The 19,517-nt window shown below is 35.0% G+C and overlaps 1 protein-coding gene across 4 annotated transcripts; it reads left to right on the top strand.

Moving 5' to 3' along the window:
* Positions 1-2,013: 2,013 nt before the first annotated feature.
* Positions 2,014-18,947, top strand: LOC306887967 (suppressor of tumorigenicity 14 protein homolog). 4 transcript variants are annotated; one of them, XM_079446034.1, is made up of 20 exons: positions 2,014-2,037; positions 2,485-2,570; positions 7,606-7,765; positions 7,867-7,997; positions 8,085-8,155; positions 8,777-8,937; positions 9,434-9,466; positions 10,411-10,645; positions 10,736-10,878; positions 10,994-11,097; positions 11,184-11,284; positions 12,814-12,950; positions 13,083-13,187; positions 13,294-13,407; positions 14,688-14,801; positions 14,928-15,041; positions 15,133-15,316; positions 16,488-16,756; positions 17,100-17,236; positions 18,149-18,947. In XM_079446034.1, the coding sequence occupies exons 2-20, from the start codon at positions 2,526-2,528 to the stop codon at positions 18,305-18,307; spliced, it is 2,517 nt and encodes an 838-aa protein (XP_079302160.1). In that variant the 5' UTR covers positions 2,014-2,037; positions 2,485-2,525; the 3' UTR covers positions 18,308-18,947. The 4 variants fall into 4 exon arrangements, with proteins under 4 accessions (XP_079302160.1, XP_079302161.1, XP_079302163.1 ...); XM_079446035.1 differs by having other exon boundaries at positions 2,031-2,248; XM_079446037.1 differs by having other exon boundaries at positions 2,031-2,287; positions 18,149-18,946.
* The last annotated feature ends 570 nt before the right edge of the window (positions 18,948-19,517 follow it).

The following is a 19,517-nucleotide window of genomic DNA, read 5'->3' as shown; positions in this document are numbered from 1 at the left end:
CGGACAATAATCCAAACATAAACCTCAAAAACAACACAAAAATGGGTCACTGAGCACAAAACCAAGCTTCTGCTGGCCATTCCAGTCCTCTGACCTGAACCCTGCAGAAAATGAGTGAGGTGAACTGAAGAGAAGAAGCACCGTCATGGAGCTGTGAATCTGAAGGATCTGGAGAGATTCTGGATGAAGGAACGGTCTCTGATCTCTTGTCAGGTGTTCTCTAACCTCATCAGGCATTATAGGAGAAAACTTCTATACTATTTCAGCAAATGGAGGTTTCAAAAGTATTGAATAAAATGGTACCGTTAATTGTGTCCAATGTATGATAGAGAAAAACATTTATTTCATAATGATATTTCATAATCTATTTTTAGATTTTTGTGATTTTTTAAAATAATAGATCAAAAGGATTAACCCTGTAATATTTATTTCCACAGCCTTCTTTGATCATATTTACCAAGGGTACCAACAATTCTGACCACATGTATGTGTATATACAGAGCTGGGTAGATTACTTACATATTGTAATCCGTTACTGATTCCAGATTACATGACAAAAATTGTAGTCAGTAACGTAATCCATTACATTACACATTTTAGGCAATATAATCAGATTACTTTTGACCGAACTCGTTTATCACATTGATTTAAACAGGACAATCTTGTACCATAATGATGTAAAAAATACAAAGAGTTAGAAAACATATTCCTTTGATTGTGATTAACAACATGAAGTGCATTAAACATTATATTACATCAAGGTTTCCCAAACTGGGCTTCGTAAAGGAACTGCAGGGGATTTAATATTAATATTTTTTGTTTACCTGCACGCCATATGACAATTAACCAATGTCAGAGAACTGTGAACATGCAAATGCGATACTTAATTATTGAAAAAAAAAAAGTTTTTAATCTCAGAGGTAGGCCTACTTAAAGGGGTCATTGATTATGATTTCACTTTTTTAACTTTAGTTAGTGTGTAATGTTGCTGTTTGAGCACAAACAACATCTGCAAAGTTACAATGCTCAAAGTTCAATGCAAAGGGAGATATTGTCTTTTACAGAATTGCTGATTGACCACCCCTTTAAAGTAAATATATTATGTGAAAGAGGTTCAGATAACAAAACGTTTTAGAATGTCTGCAAATAAGAAATAACAAGAATTTGTGCATTTCAGTGAGTTTGAAAGACAAAAGCCTTTCAATAATACATAATAATACATGGTTAAATAACCTACTGAGTGATAAGATTCAAGATTTTTATTTGTCACATACACAATTATACAGAGTATAACCAGCAATGAAATGCAAGTCAGGTCCGCTCCAAGGACAGTGCAATTATAAAGTATACAAAAAACACATAATTAAAAAAAAATGAATGTGTTCATAGTTGATGCAATGTTGAAACACTTCTTCAACCTGAAATTATTTTTGTAATAATAACAATAATGACTGATCTCTGTGTGGATATCCATAAAACTGGAAGACTTTCGAAAGTGAAAAATGTATATTTTCTGAGTGTAGCCTATATAAGCAGTAGACTATTTTAGAAAGGAAAATTTAAAAGATAAAAAAGAGGAATTCGAGAGAATTAATAAATGATGAATAATTTATTGCTATTGTGTGAATAATATGTAATCATGCAATAAAGAAAAAAGGAACTAGTCTGATTAAGAGTATTTTAAAAGGTAATTAAGTACTTATTTTTTTTTACCTGATTACGTAGGATAATTCAGATTATATGTATATTTGTATTGGTTGGAAACGGTCTTCATTTCTATATAAAATGTACTCGGTTTTTCCAGTGAGCTGTACTTCTTGGAAACGCCATTTTTATGCAACAGAAACCTGCAAGTCTACTTTGTATCACACCGAGGTAAACTGCATTTGAGGCTATGTCTCAAATCCTATTAGGCGCCCTACCTAGACAGTCTTTTCGGTCCCACGGGCGCATTCCGAAGCAGTTTAAGTATACTGGCCACCCGTGCGCTCTAAGTAGGCAGCACTAGATTCCAAGATACAGACACGCCCGCGGAAGGTGAGTCACTCCGTTGAACAAACATCGATACTGAATTTCTACAGTCATATCTATGCTTAAAATATACCTGCAGTTGTTTTAGACTGTTAACGCGTGTGGTCACCGTACTTTGATGTATTTCGAGCTGTTTTGTAGTTTAGAGATTGGCTTTTAAAGTGTTATTTGTGGGAAGTGCTCACCTGTAGAGCGAATCTCCGGAAATATCTCACAGGTGGACGAAACTATCTTCTCTCTCTGCGGAAGAGCAAATGTACCTCAGTTTAATCCTCTCATTTCGTTTTTGAGACATACACGTCTTAGTTTGTTTGTAAGTTTTTATTAGGACGATTTAATTGATATTTACTTGTTATGGGCGTGTTGTTGTTTTCCACACTTGTTTGATTTCATCTGAGAATAACAAGTATGCGTGTTTTTTTATAATAATTACTCGTCTTGTTTTGTCAGCAGAAGTGGAAGTGTGGGTTTATTCTCCTGGTGTTCTCTCAGAAATGGACCCTATTGATGGAGGAATGCGTTACACTCCCGGTTCTTCGGTAAGATTCATCAGGCCTTTACCATATTAACAACTTGATGTACTTTTTTAAGCAATTTGATAACTGAAATATCACACATCTGTCCTAAAAGCTGTGCTGTGGTCATTTTTTTATCACATGAATGCATTCCCAGCCTGTTTAGTAGAAGGCATCATATCAAGATCTGCAAGGGCTGTGGTGGTATTGGTATTGCTACCATCTATATCTATTACTATCAAGGGTCCCACGCTCATGGAAAACCTGCAAATATCAGGAAATCATATGAGTTTGGTTTCCAGGCCTCCAAATGTGTTGGAAAATTGATCTGAAAGGCCTTGTAGGTTGACTATTTGAAGGATTGACACATTGCACAACCTAATGTTTAAGTGCATTATGTTACCAAACTTAGAAGTGTCACTCCATGACCATATTTGTTTAAAATGTTACAGGCATCATTTCCTGTCTGTAGTAACTCCGTAAGAACAAGCTGGGGTGGTCGGCTGATACTCACTCCTTTTCATCTCGATCGGTTTGCATGTGTAGGGGATTTCATTTCTATTGATCACCAGTAGACAATCATGTTTAAGTCGATCTGCTGACTGGATTAGCTGTGCTTCATTGTCGTCTGTGAGGATAGTGTGTCAATAGACATTCACAAGACCTTAAATGAAGTGCTTCTACAGCAGCAGTTCATGTCTGTGTGGTTATAGTTAGCTTGTCTTAAGGGCGGGATTAAAAACAGTCACTTCTGGTAAATTATTTGGTTTGTGACCCATATGGGTTTTTCAGCAGCCAATGTAGGTACCACAAAAAATGGTTGTAAATAAAGTTTATTGAAGTACATTTTTATAAAAACAAATACTATTTCAGTCTTTGTGGAAACATTTAATGTTTCATTTAGTATGTTTGTTGCCATTTCAGAGTGAAAATTGTAGTATATCCTACACAGTTTACACCATGTACTAGGTGACTGTTGACCAATACCAATAAATGTATTGTTCTAATTAAAGACCGCAAATGAGACACTAAATAAAGTGCATAGCGTATGTCTCAGTCGCTGTCTTTAAATAGTAGCCTACATTTATTGGTATTCTTTTTTTATTACACAAGAAAAGAAAATACTATTTCAGTTTTTGTACTTAATATCTTAATTTTAATTTAATGTTACTTGCCATTTTTGTAATTTGTGAAATTTAATAGTATTTTTTCAGTGTATTACATGACTGTTGACCTATATAATACCAAGTATATTATACTAGCAAATGAGACATTCACTATATTGCAAAAATAAATGAATATTCCTTTTATAAAATATTTACTCAAAATACGTGAGAACATAATGTTCACCCTTTGACAGGGCTGTTTATAAAATCTCTAACTGAGATCTCAAATATCGGTCTGTCACTAGTTTGGACGTGCTGGGAAGTAAAAGAAGTGACGCAACTTAACTGCATCACTCAGCAGTTTGACAGCCGCTCAGATGTTTTCAAAATAATCAAATGCCGTCTCTCTTTCTGTCAGATGTAGTATTGGAAAAAAGTTGGTTAATTCCAAAGGTTTTTATAAATGAACCAGTTCAAAATATCCTGCACGTAGTATGGTTTATGAATTGTGTGTTTTTAATGTAAAAATAAATGTATGGTAAATATAAAAAGACCGAGTTATAAGATATATAGGATAAAAATCTATTGTATAGATTTTGGCGTAGTTTAAAACATTACATTATGGCTAACTTGTAGCTGAGCACTGTTGTGTATGCAATACTAGTTAAATGAGCAGGTTAAGTGTTTTGGTGTTCATGAGAAGAACTGATGTTTCAATGCCTTCAGGAATCAGTTTTGAGTTGAATGATCCACAGCATGTTACTATATATATGTGCGGTGTGTGTAGAGATGCACGCATTCCACAGATCTGTTACGACATGCTTACAGCAGTTAGCTTTACTATGAGACAACACCCCCACAGATGAAACCTGAAAATGACTCAGGGATATCCCACTTATTCAGCAGTGATCAGCTGCTTCTCATGCATCACGCATGTCGTCATAGAATGTCAACCGCTTAACTCAGGTGGAGTTAACTCATTTACAGCTGGACTTGCGTTGCTCATTGACTTTAATGTCTTAAGTTCACAAAAAAAGCAAGTCTGATTGGAAGAGGAACAATTATTCTAGTCTCTCGTTACTTGGCACTGTTAAAGGAACACTCCACTTTTTTTGGAAATAGGCTCGTTTTCTAACTCCCCGAGAGCTAAACAGTTGAATTTTACCGTTTTTGAATCCATTCAGCCGATCACCGGAGATGGTCCTCACTGCAGAGCACAAGATCCAGGGGGCCTGGTTGGATCTAGATCCAACTCCTCCCACCTTACATATACCTGAACCTACCAATCTCCACCCCCTGATCCCTAAACCCACCCATCCCCACCCCTAAATCTACCAATCTCCACCCCCTAGATGTGGATCCAACCACGCCCCCTGGATCTTTTTTCTGCAGTTAGGGGCTACTGGATCTTCGGGTCTGGCGATAGCACTTTTAGCTTAGCTTAGCATAGATCATTGAATCGGATTAGACCGTTAGCATCTCGCTCAAAAATGACGAAAGAGTTTCTATATTTTTCCTATTTAAAACTTGACTCTTCTGTAGTTACATCGTGTACTAAGACTTACGGAAAATGAAAAGTTGCGATTTTCTAGGCCGATATGGCTAGGAACTATACTCTCATTCCGGCGTAATAATCAAGGAACTTTGCTGCCGTACCATGAGTGCAGCAGGCGCAATGATATTACGCAGCTAGGTAACTAGTTATGATATAGCTGGGGACTACTTTCAGGCACTGCGTAATATCATTGTGCCTGCTGCACCCATGGTATGAAAAATATCGAAACTCTTTGGTCATTTTTGAGCGAGATCCTAATGGTCTAATCCGTTTCAATGATCTATGCTAAGCTACGCTAAAAGTGGCACCGCCAGACCCAGAGATCGGCTGAATGGATTTGAAAATGGTAAAACTCAACTGTTTAACTCTTGGGCAGTTCCAAAATAAGTGGAGTGTTCCTTTAATGCATGACAGTTTGTAAATGTAATCAAATTAATTTAAGTTTAATTGACATTAGAACATCCTTATCATTGTTATTAAATTTGTGGTCTCAAATATGCAGTGGCAAAGAGAAAAACTACTAAATGTTTAGATGTCCTTGAAAATCTCATTGGGGACTGGCCGTTTATATTTGGCTTCATTGGATGTAATAGCAAAATCCAAAGCCTTTGTTTCATAAAAGTTTCTATTTATTCCATGAATTCCAGCTCAGGTGGGACTTTTTGTCTTGGCACATTTTTTGATACAAATTAAATGAAATATAGGTCATGTGACAGCAGTCTGAGATAACTGAGACAACCAATGTTTATAAAAGACTCAATTGTAGGCCGGTGTTCCATAGTGAGCAAAGTACACTTCCATTCAAAGGTTTGGGGTCCGTAAGATCTTTTTGGAATTCATACTTTTATTCAGTGAGGATGCATTAAATTGACAGTTAAGACTTTTATGTTGTTAAAAATATTTTTTAACTATTAGTAAAGGACATGTATCACAATTTCCATAAAATATTAAGCTTAATTAATTGCTTTTAACATTGATAATAATACAAAATGTTTCTTGGCCACCAAATCAAATCGGATCATGTGACACTGAAGACTGGAATAATGCTGAAAAATTCAGGTTTGCATCACAGGATTATATTAAACCTAAAACTATTATTCTAAATTGTAATGATATTTCACAATATTACTATTTTAATGTATTTTTGATCAAATAAATGCAGTCTCCGTGAGCACAAGAGACTTCTTTCACAAGCATTAAAAACTCCTGCCGATCCCAAACTTTTGATAGGTATTGTACTTCACATCAAGTGTAAACACTCTTTTGTCCCAAAGTCCTTTTATTTATTTTAAACAACTGTCTTTACACACAAATTAAGAATATTTACTGAAATGCAATTCTAAAAAGCCTATTGAAGGTTAATACTAAGACTCACTGAATACAAAAAAAATTGTGTTCTGCAAATATAGTGAGCTTTTGATGTTTCATTACAATTGCTCTAACCACATGGAATAGCATGTCCTATTATGCCTTCTACTTCCTTCATCAGGCTGATTGAGTATCCAGTGGGATGTGTCTCGGTTTAAAGTCAACACGGCTTACATTCTTAATACTCATTCCTGGTGTTATTGTGTATGGTTCGTCTATAGTCAACTGCAACCTCACTTCTAGGACAAGTTCCATTCTAGTCATGTCCACTTTTCATGATTCAATCAGTTTATCGTCATGGATAAAATTCACAAATACAACTTTTTTGAAAGGCTGCATTTATTTGAACAGAAATACAGCAAAACAGTAATATTGTGAAATACTATTACAATTTGAAAGAACTGTTATCTATATTAATGTATTTTAAAATGCAGTTTATTCTTGTGATGCAAAGATGTATTTTCAGCATCATTACTCCACATTTCTTTGAACAGCATTTATTTGAAATAGAAATCTTTTGTAACATTATAAATGTGGTGCTGGTACTTTTGATCAATCATCCTTTCTGGATAAAAATATAAATTTAATGCTTTGTTTTGTTAAAGGACACATTACAATAATAAGTAACTAAAGTAAAAGCTGTCCTGATTTTCACAACTCTCACAAGCATGGTGTATATGATGGATGGCATTGCTTTATAAAAAATGCTTTATAAAATTGAGACACTGCCTCTCTCTCCTCCTCTGAAACCAAAGCCCATGTAGACTTTGAAGTTGCGTGGAGCAGTATGAGCATCAAGGGAAGTGTTCTGATGCTGCTCTTATATAATGCCTATGAATCTGTGCTTATTCTGTCAAAAAAAGCTCTGCAGTTTACTGTGTATTTTCTGTTCTCAATCAGAATCTCATTCTGTTATGTGCTGCAATTTAAATTTTTAATTTATTTATTCAAACTGACTTTATGTAGTTAAATTCAGAGGCACTGGAATTTACAGAGAAGAGCAAAAGTATTTTGCCTCTTTTGTGTTCAGGACAAGGACTGGGACACAGCTGTCACGTTCTTGCCAGCATCGGATAATAAAAAAATGGAGAAGAAGAGGGGCCCTGGGAAGGTTGGGATCATTGTTGGTCTGGTGATCTTGGCAGCCGTTTTGGCTTTGATCATTGGGCTTCTGGTCTGGCATTTCCACTGTAAGTCAGTACTGCAGTCACAGACAGCATAACACTGTTACCGGTGTCAGTCATGATAGTGCTGATCATGTGTTTGTTGGTTAATTTTTTTGTGTCTGCAGTCCGGAAAGATTTGAAATTACAGAAGATTTACACCGGCTCGCTTAGGATAACAAATCAAGTTTTTGAGGATGCATATGAAAACCCGGACAGTGCAGAGTTTACAAACTTGGCAGACAAAGTCAAGGATCAGGTGAGAACCAAACTGAAACTAATTTGTTTTTTCATAGTAACGATAGTGAAAAGTTTTTCATTTTGATTTTTTTTTATTCATGTTTAGCTGAATATAATGTACTCGGAGTCTCCAGAACTGTCAAAATATTACATTGGTTCCAGAGTTCAAGCCTTCAGGTACGTTTACATGTGACTTTTTTTTTTTTAATGTTTTTTGGTAATGCACATGCTTTTAAACAAATAGTTTACCCAAAAATGTAAATTTTCTGAAAATCTCCTTCAGGCCATTCATGATGTAGATGAATTTGAAATTTGCTCACCAGTGGATCCTTTGCAGTGAATGGGTGCCGTCAGAATGAGTCCAAACAGTTCATTAAAAACATCACAATCCACTCCACACCACTCCAGTCTGTCAATGTCTTGTGAAGTGTTAGGCTGTGTTTTTTCATAATCCACAAGTTTGTACGTAAATCCATAATCCATCATGGTGCTAAAAAAAAATCCATCCGCTTTTTATTTATTTATTTTTTTTTTCCCCTCTCACATCAAAATCCACTGATGGACTAGAGTCATGTGGATTACTTGTGGATTATTGTGATGTTTTTATCAGCTGTTTGGACTCTCATTCTAACGGCACCCATTCACTGCAGAGGATCCATTGGTGAGCAAGTTATTTAATGCTACATTTCTCCAAATCTGTTCTGGTGAAGAAACAAATTCATCTACATCCTAGATGGCTTGATGGCGGGTACATTTTCAGCAGTTTTAATCTCAATCTGTCTGTCTGGCTTTCTGCAGTGAGGGCAGTGTAATAGCTTACTATGAGTCAGAGTTTGCTGTTCCAGTGGGACAGGATGCAGCAGTGGATCGGGCTGTGAGCAGCTTAAGTGAAATGTATAACACCAAAGTTCGCAGAGTTCAACAAGGTCCCCTGGTCTTTGATCACGTTGTGTCTTCAGGTAATACTTTTGGATGGATGGATCTCATTAAAACATGTCTGGGTCCTATTTTTCTCTAAAATCTAAATAAAAAAAATCATAATTTGCATAAATTTGGATAAAGAGACTTTTGCATTAAGAAACTTTGGATTACCAAGATGACGCCGCATTTCACTGCTGGTTATATATTCAATTATGAACGTTGATTAAAGAAACAAACTTACAAAGAGTACAACAGTAATCAGATGTATAAATATACTTTAAATAATAGATCATTATCTCTTTTGCATTACATTAATGAGATCTGGGGGAGTGTGGTTAATTATCATTAAAAAAAAGTCTTTTGTGGGGTGAAATGTGACTTGGTTCTTGACGGGTTTTGTGAGATTCACCTAGATAGCGATTTCTAGATTGCTTGTTATATTATAGAAAATGTGAATTCCCATGATACTGAAGCACAGATTGATGTCTTCAGCCTGACAGATTTATTATAACTGTGTCAATCTTTCGTTTACAGCACTGGACACACGTCTGTTCTCAAACGCCAGGAGTGAGTAGTGCATTACTTATGTCTGTCATATACTCTCTTTTCCAAAACCTAGTGAGCTGCCTCCATAGAAAGCAACTAAAGATATCATAGATGCACTCCTAACAAAGGCTGTTTCAAAAGGTAACCTAATTATGCTAAGATACCATATTTTTGCAAATTTAAGGCAGCATCAGCAATCCCATAATGAACTGCAGCAAGGCAGGAGACATCAAAGCGGTTCATAGAGCCCTATGAATACATCTAGATTTTTCCCAAATTCTGTTTTATTCATTCCTAAATTCTGTGTTTTCCATTTTCATGGATTCCATTTAAGTAGTTGAATTTATAAAACTGTTTAATAATGTATTAAAATTAATACTAATAATAGTGCCATATGAAATGTAAAATTTTTCTATATTCTGTGTTTTTATTTATTTAATACAAATGTATTATCAAATACCGTGGTAATCCAATAAATGCACATGGAATTAATTATTAAAATGTTATCAAATAAAATTTTAACAGTTCCTTTTAAATGTTTTGGCAAAAGTGTTGCCTGACAGGATTATTGTTTAAAGTAAAACATCATTGAGAAATTGTAAAATTCCTTAATAAATAAGCTGCATTATTGTTGTTATTACTTGGGGAACTCAATTCTGTCGTACAATAGTAAAAGATTTCTGTCATTTCTTCAGGTTAAATTTTTATTTTGGTGGTTGTGTATCTGATGGTAGTTTTAGCAAATTAAATGCTGAAATACTCATAAGGGGAGCTCTCATATTGCCAAATATACATTAAATTCCACTTTTATGACTGAATTACGCATTTTTTTTTAAATCATAGCGACCAAAGCTCAGTGGGTTTTGGAACAGGACTGTATTCCCTAAGCACATTCAAACTAATTATTATACCATGTATCCAATAATAAATGTGTAAGATTAACCTTTTGTTTTCTGTATGTCCAGCAAGTAAGAGATTCACTCAGCACGCCAAGAGTTCTGCTGAAGAGATCATTAAATCACCGGGTTTCCCTGACCAACCTTATACTCCAAACTCCTTTGTGCAGTGGCAGCTTCGGGGAGATCCAGGCCACATGCTGAAGTTGTCTTTTGACACTTTCAACCTGGAAGAAAACTGTACAAATGACTTTGTGAGAGTGTATGACTCGTTGGTCGCCATGGACAAACACCTTATGGCAGAGTGAGTTGTGTTTGTGGCTGTAGTACCATCTGGTGGCTGTATATGCAACTGTAAGAAAGTTTAATGCAAGTTTCTTTCTCTCTTAAACAGGAAGTGTGGCTTTTATTCTCCCAGTAATCCCTTAACCTTCATCTCGTCCCGGAATGTTATGCTGGTCACCTTTGTAACCAACGAAGAAGGGAATTTTCCTGGTTTCAGAGCCCGTGTCACTCAGATCAGTCGAGATAGCCCTGGTAAAAATTAATCCTGGCTGGCTGAACAAAAACATAGCTTTACTGATTAATAGCACAGCATGCTTTACTCTGAAATGTTGATGCACCTCTCTCAATGGTTATCCCCTTTTAACAGAGCTTGCATGTGGTGGTAAATTGGGTGGATCCTCTGGTAGTTTTACATCACCCAACTTCCCCAGTTATTACCCAGCCAGCACCACATGTCAGTGGGACATCGAGGTAAGACCGAGACACACATTTTGAACCAGTTAATGTCATGTTGAACCACTTTTATAACAGTGTAATATCCATCTCTATTGTTAAAGGTTCCTGAAAATAAATATATTAAGTTGAAGTTCCCCAAGTTCATGGTTTCTACAGGGAGTCCGAATTGCCCAGAAGATAATGTACAGATTGTTGGTAAAAGGTCAGTCATTTAAAACTTCTAGACATTTCACAGAATTGACTCTTGTACAACAGTTAGTTCTGGTCCTCAAGTCTGATTGGCTGGGTGATGTTCCTCCAAACATGCTGATAAAGCGTATGACAGCATTGGACTTTTCACTTTTAGATGTTCCTCTATTTTTTTTTTTTCCTTTATAAAAAACATGTCTAAACATCATTATATCAATATCCATTTATTTTGAGAAGAAAATGTTACACAAGAAATGTTGTCTTAAAAAAAAAAATCGAATAATTTAGTTTGATTTATGCTTGAAACAAGAACAAAATTCCCATTGGCTTAAAGGGGTGGATGATTGCGTTTTTCACTTTTTTAACATTAGTTAGTGTGTAATGGGAACCTGGTATTTATTTTTTCATGTGTCTAATAGACATGAATAAGTTCTTTGAAAAACATTATGACCTTTTGAAACATGTCTAGTCTTCATGCTCTGTTGAATATGGTTTCAATAATAAACATACATTTGCATAAAGCACCCATATTTGTCCATGCCCATGCTGATTAGAGTATTAAAAACTAATTTAAGGGACATTTTAGAACAAATAAAAATGTGCGATTAAGTTGAGATTAATCGTGAGTTAACTCATGACAATCATGCGATTTAAATATTTTAATCGATTGACAGCCCTAATAAATAAATATATATATGTATGTGAGTGGTTCGGAGGTTGTCATTTTGGAGCACGTAAATACTGAGAAATGTTTTGGATAGAGTTATAAGGCTAAAAACTATAGGGTTATTTTTCCTCTCGGATAATTTTGGGATAAATAAATAAATTGCTAAATCTGACTAATACCAGTATAGTCGCATGTTGTTCACCTCTTGTTTAGTTTTATTCATAAGTGGTGTACAGTACACTTGTTATAGAAACAATCAGTCTGGGTTTAAATGTTTTGCTCAAGGACATACTGGTGAAGGCTTACAATCAACTATTGTGTGTGTTTTTTTTAATTACATAAAGGGTACAATTGACAACATCAGTTTATGGCATTTGTCACTTTTACAGCTTTTCCAACTTGCTGATATCTTATTTAATGAGATTAATATAAAGCAGAGCATTTATGTTGGAATCAAAAGTAACGGGTTTCCCACGTCACTTCATGTTAATTACAAATCAGTATATCTCTTGAAATTATTTTCAATTTCAGCACAAAAAAAGCTGTTTACAATGCGAAGAAGTCACAACAATAAAAAAAAAATTATAGGAAAAATGTATTTGGCTCAATAGGGGTTAAACATTCAAACCACTTGGTCCAGTGGTTTAAAAAATGTATATCCATGAAGGTTCACATGAAATGCAATTTTCTCCATGGTAAATATATTTTTTAAAACTTCAATCCAATCTTGTATTTGTGAAGGATTAGGTTTATACAACACGTAGTTGTTGTTTTTTTACAACGTTTAAATTCCCCAGCCCAGATCTTAAACCACCAGTGCTTGTAATCATTTAGCTGGATGTTTCATATGCACATGCTTGTATGTTTCTTTGCAGCACATTGTGTGGGCAGCAGCCTGCCAATACCATGGTCACAGTCAACAGTAACAAGGTGACGGTTGTGTTCAAATCGGATTCGTCACAAGTAGACCGAGGTTTTAATTCCACTTACGAGGTCTTTGAGCCCTCTGACCGTAAGTAAAGACATAAAAATGGGTCTTTCACTATTGTAGTAGCAGTCTGGCCTAAGATGGAAAAAATAGACTAATTAATGCCAGTGATGTCAGCGTGAACATTAAAGTAAATTTAGTTTCTGAATCTCTCAGCTTGCCCGGAGCAGTTCCAGTGTGACAACAAACGCTGTGTAAGGCCATCCTTGCGCTGCGATGGCTGGAACGATTGTGGTGACAGCACAGACGAGAAGAATTGCCGTAAGTGCGCAGTGAACATTGTCTTAAATTCACACACAGAATTGCACACTTGCTCTCTGAATATGAATTCGAGTTCAGATATGCAGAGTTTGAATGTGGATTTCAGAATGCCAGCATGACGCCAGCATGATCCAGTGCAGAAACGGGTTCTGTAAGCCGAAGTTCTGGCAGTGTGATGGCGTAAATGACTGTGGAGATGACACAGATGAGCTTAATTGTGGTAGGACCCTTTTCCGCTTTCCTTTCTCTGTCTTTTCTTTCAATTTACCCTCTATATGCATCTAAATGTGAGAAATACTGCCTCCACGGACTATATCGGGAATATGCATGAATACCTAGGTAAATGTATTGTTTCCGTAACATTCAATAGATACTGTAATACAGCATAGATGTATTATTTACAGGCTTTTTAAAATATTCATCACTATTTCTACCAAGAAATCAGTATTTTATTCACTTAGATTTCTAGTTTAATCAGGGGGGACCATGGATAATATATATAAAGCATATCAAATTTGAAACGAGTTAACAATACCATTATGCCATTTCAGTTCTCAAATACCTGTTTTAATAATGTAGTAATGTTAGTTAACCATGAAAGTCTGTCATATGAAATAATATTTAGATAAAAGCTTTTATGGATCATATACAGTAGCACTATATAGGAGAATATGGAGCTTGGAAGAAAAAAACACATCGGTTTTATTCAGAGGCACAAAATGAGCAAAATGCAGTTTGGTGCATTTGCTGATATTTAAATTTCAAAAATGAAATTCAGATATTGTGTAAATAAATGAGAACTTTATAACAGTGTAATCAACTACTTGTGTAATGTGCTTAGAAAAATCATTTGCCACTCTGTATCTCCCAATAATGATTTAATAATATGATTTAAATGCTTTTTTTTTTTTTTTTTTTTTGTGGGGGGGCAAAATGCAGCGCAACAAAACAGTGATGACTGAGGGATAAACGTTCTTCAAAAGCCTAATGTATCATATTTAATACTGATATTTTAACTGGATTTTTCAAAAAATGCTGTATGGATAATCAAGTAAACCTAAGTAGCTTCCATCAAGTAAATGTTCATCTTTAAAAAAATATATATATATGTTATTCTTGCATTCACTTTATAAAAAAAGATTTCAGAATAAAAAGAACCTGAAGGAGGCTAAAATTTCTTGCTAAAAAAGTATGAACTATCGATCAGAGGACAGAAGGCAAGAAGTAGATTGCGTACAACAGGTTTCCAGCCAAAATGTGATAACTTACAGGAGATGACTTAGAAATGTATTGATCAAATTCAATACATGATCTTATTGTGATTTGGAAATTCCTCTGAAACCCGTTTCCTCAGGAGGTACCTGACGACCCAAAGGCTGGCTGTTGATGTGCCAGACAGCAAGACGACTACTAGCTTCTGTCTTCTCTCTCTTCCTCATTCTCTCCCACTCAAAACCACATCCTCACCTGGTTTAACATAGTTGCCCTCTTCTCTGACAGGATGTAAGACTGGACAATTTAAATGCAAGAACGATCAGTGTGTCTCAGAGAAGCTGAAGTGTGACGGGAATGCCGACTGTAAAGATGGCTCAGATGAAGAAGGCTGTGCAAGAGGTGATGATATCTTATTTAATTTAGTGTTAGCTTTTTTTATTGTATTTGAAAATATTCAGAGAATATATGTCGAAAGCAGTTTCCTTCTCTTCATTCTTTCTCATTGCTTGTCTTTCTGTCTTACAGATATTTGTAAAGTCTCAACATTTGCGTGCAATAATGGCAAATGCATCACCAAACCGAACCCTATGTGTGATGGACAAGATGACTGTGGCGACAACTCGGATGAATCCAAATGTGGTGTGTGGCATCTGCTTCCTCACATCTATTCTTCAACACACATCCTGCATTGTTTAATGTTGATTTCTATTGCTCTTTCTTTCTCCTCTAGACTGTGGCAAGAGGGCTTACACAAAGTCTCGAATTGTGGGTGGGCAGGAAGCCGATGTGGGCGAGTTCCCATGGCAGGTCAGCCTGCACGTTAAAAACACGGCACATGTTTGCGGTGCATCAGTCATCAGTGACCGATGGCTTGTGACGGCTGCCCACTGCGTACAAGACGATGCCAAAATCAAGTAAATATTCTGTTTTCTTTTTTTTCTCTCTTTAATCTAGAACTTTGACTTGAGAAACCTACAGCATTAACTAAACATTTCTGGCCTAAAAAAGCACTTTATCTCAAAAAACGTTTTTTTTTTTTTTTGAAAAGATGTCACCAAGGATGTGTTTATTTGGTTATAAATACAGTAAAACGTTATTAAAATTTAAAATAATTAACTGTCATTTATTGCTGTGATCAAAGCTGAATTTTCAGCATCATTACTACATCAAGATCCTTCAGAAGTCATGCTCAGTTGTCATCTGTTATTAATGGTGCTCAGTTAATAATGGTTATTTTTATGGTCAGTGTTGAAAACAGTTGTTGCTGGCTTTTAAAAACAAAACAAAAAACAATACTTTTTTTTCCAGAATTCTTTGACTAGAAAGTTCAATGAACAACATTTATTTGAAATAGAAATCTTATGATGTCTTTACTGCCTCTTTATCAATTTAATGTGTCCTTGCTGAATAAAAATATGAATCTCTCTTTTTTTCATCTTTAAATCTTACCCCAAACATTTAATGGTAGTATTTCATGATCTCCACAAAAATGTTTTCAACATTGATGATAATGAGAAGTTTCTTGAGCAGCAATTCAGCATATTAGAATGACTTTTGGTTTTGCCATCATAGGAATAAATTACAAAACATATGCAAATAGAATACATTTTATTAACATGTCCATGGTAAAATGTCACAATTTTATTATTTTTAATGTGTTTCCTTCAAATAAATGTAACCTTGGTGAGCAGAAGAGTTGACTTTAGAAATTATCATGTAAAAAGTGAATGTGTTAAATAGCAGAAGTTCTAGTATCTTGATTTGGTATATTGCCAATTGGATTGAAAATAAGACCATATATTAAAGCAACACTATGTAACTTTTGGCCCTCTAGTTGTAAAAAATAAAACTGCATGCGTCTTTTGGAAAACATTGATTTGTTTGTGGTCAACACACTGCTATACACAGATACAGGACATCTTATCAAAGCAGAAATTTAAAAAAAAAAAAGTTACATAGTGTTGCTTTAATATAAACCGTTCAGTCTTAAACTTATATCGGTCATTGGTTACATTGGTTTTCTTACTCAAGACATTTAGTATGGCAGACAAAACATTCATGTCTGTACTTCTGATGAATTCACAGATATGCTCAGCCGGGAACATGGGAAGCATACTTGGGTCTCCACAGACAAAAAGAGAAACAGCAGGCAACAAAGAGAGTCCTAAAACAAATCATTACTCACCCAAATTACAACGCCTACACCTATGACAATGACATCGCTTTGATGGAGCTGGACACACCTGTGACCTTCAGTGCGACCATTCGAACCATTTGCTTGCCCGCTGCCACTGACGTCTTCCCCACTGGTGAAACGGTCACTATCACTGGCTGGGGTGCCACTAGAGAAGGGGGTCAGTAAAAGAGCTACACAATGATGCTGCATACCTTTCACAAAGCCTGATATATTTCATCCCGAGATCAAACATTCCTATCAGTTACACTTTACAATAAAGTTCCATTAGTTAACATAAACAATGAAAAATACCACTCAAGCATTTATTAATCTTAATGTTATTAGTTAGCAGATTTTGATATTTACTAATACACTATAAAACAAAAAGCTGTGTATTTATTGGACTTGAGTGATCATAAACTAACAATGAATATTACTTGTATTCTTACTAACTAATGTTAACAAAGATTTAGAAATATTGTAAATAAAACCATTCAGTAAATGTGTGGTGTGTGTTTCAGGCGCTGGAGCACCTGTGCTGCAGAAAGCGAATGTCCGCATCATCAACGGCACGGTGTGTGATGAACTAATGAATGGACAGATCACATCCCGCATGACGTGTGCTGGCGTTCTGGCTGGAGGAGTGGATGCTTGCCAGGTGGGTTTCAGAAGTCTATTGATCACTGGAGCAGAAGCACACTTTAAGTACTTTGAAAAGAAAAATCATGAGCACTTGTATGTATATTTTTATTTCTATAATCAGTATTAGAGATTTCTTTCTTACAATATCAGTTTTGGTGGACATTGGATATTCACTTATTAATGCTAATTTTCCCTATTTTTAGATTTAGATCTTTGACCATGCTCACTTAAGGTTGATCTTTAAAATCACTTATTTAAATAACACTGTTGAATGTAATCTTCTTGAAATGAATATTGATTTTTCATATTGTGCATGATAGTGATGCAATGCCAAAAATCAACTGAGGCATTTTAAAATATGTTTGTGTTTTGCTTTATAGTTTTATTTTTTCAAGTAGTATTGAATTTAAAATTGCCCATTTATCGGTTATCGTACAATATACATATTATTATTGTTGTTGTAATTTAGTGCTGTCAAATGATTAATCGCATCCGAAATAAGTTTTTGTTTACTCAGTATATGTGTGTGTACTGTGTATATTTATTAGGTATATATAAATACATACACATGCATGTATATATTTAAGAAAAATGTTATGTTTATATATTAAATATATTTATATATAATATAAATTATATTAATATATGTAAATGTGTGCATGTGTGTATTTGTATATACATAAAGCATTTAAAATGATTTTTGTTTATACGGTTTAATGTTTAGTTAATTTAGACTAAATAATATAGACTTTTAATATCAGCCATTTATTGGTTATTCATCAAAATATGATTATCTGCTTTTTGGAATTTTAACATTGGGCATCCCTAATGTAATTGCCATTTTATTTAACGGTTTCTCTTTATTTTTCTTTGTTTGCTCACATGTCAGTATCCTCCATCTAAACAACACTATTTTTTCTTCACTCAGGGGGATTCTGGCGGCCCTATGTCCATTTCAATGAATGACCGCATGTTCCTGGCGGGAGTGGTGAGCTGGGGTGACGGTTGTGCTCGCAGAAACAAGCCAGGCATCTACACAAACGTGCCAAAATTCAGGGCCTGGATCAAGGAGAAGACAGGAGTATGAGTTGCTCGAAGATTATAATGAACTGTGAGATTTTATGAACCGTTTTGTTTTCTCAGGTGGCAAATGTTTTAATAACATATGTGGAATAACCCAGCATAGCCTTGCTGAAGAGAGGGATGGACTTTTGACCTGTTTTGTCTAACTATTGTTTTATACATTTGTATATTTTAAGAGGAGAGCGGTATGAGGGGTTTATTCTGTCTAAAGATATGTAAATAAATCAGATTTTTCTCCTTTTAACAGTTTTGTCATTTTTAGTGAATACATTCTTAAAGTGAAGCTTTTATTTTTTGAATGTGATTGATTTAGCTTTTTTTTTTTTTTTTTTTTTTTTTTTTTTTTTGGTCTGTACCTTCACTTTTCTTTGGTTCAAGGAGTGTGTATTTCTAGTGTCGCGCTCACAAACTTAAATGTGAACATCTGAAGTCTTTTCATGACGTTTGTGCAAAATGTATGTATGTAATGTGATTTTAAAGTTTGAGTTACACGTGGAAACACTTGAAAAGAAGTCTGGAGTGATTTAAATTTGATTCAGGGATTACATTTAACACTAAAAATACATTTAGAAACGAAAACAATGTTTCATTCGCCATGATTTAACAATTTAGCAACCTTTCACAAATAAAATGTGTATCTGATTAATACAGTGTGAAATTTGTGAAAAATGCCTACAGATGATTGAAAACTTCAAATACAGACTTGCAGTGATTTCAGATGTTGTCAATCAATAGCACACACAATCTGCCGTTTCATTGTTAATCGTGTTGAACAATGCAGTTGTCCACCTGTGAATGGACAATTATTTTGTACATTTTTTAAATAATTTCCTTAAACTTCCAATTTCACCAAGTTTAACCAAAATTATGTTTGTTTTCCTCAGCTATTTAAATGCTTCTGTGGTATATGAGGGGATTATTTTATTTTGTGCAAAAGCAATCTTTACAGTCAGTTACTGTGAGGTCATAAAACTATATTTATACTTAAAATATTTTTAAAAATATTGTTTTTATGGGACATTGCTATCATGTTAACTGTCCATAAACTGGAAAAAAAGATAAATATACTAGTGCATGAGGGATGCAGGCATCTTTGCACTCCACAAACCGGTTTCATCCACAGTATTTGATGTTTGATGTAGTAATTTTCATTTAAACACGCTGAACGTCTGAACTGTTGCTGTAGGAACTATTGTGTGTTGGCACGCGCAGTA

This window comes from Barbus barbus, assembly GCF_936440315.1.
Source record: "Barbus barbus genome assembly, chromosome: 22".
Lineage (NCBI taxonomy): Eukaryota > Metazoa > Chordata > Actinopteri > Cypriniformes > Cyprinidae > Barbus > Barbus barbus.
The sequence above is the reverse complement of the archived record's forward strand: the minus strand, read 5'-3'. Positions and strand labels throughout refer to the sequence as shown.

Coding starts and splice junctions, on each gene's coding strand:
- LOC306887967 (XM_079446034.1), top strand. CDS start 2,526: ATGGACCCTATTGATGGAGGAATGCGTTACACTCCCGGTTCTTCG. Junction 8,938..9,433: donor TGATCACGTTGTGTCTTCAG/GTAATACTTTTG, acceptor TTTCGTTTACAG/CACTGGACACACGTCTGTTC. Junction 11,285..12,813: donor GTACAGATTGTTGGTAAAAG/GTCAGTCATTTA, acceptor GTTTCTTTGCAG/CACATTGTGTGGGCAGCAGC.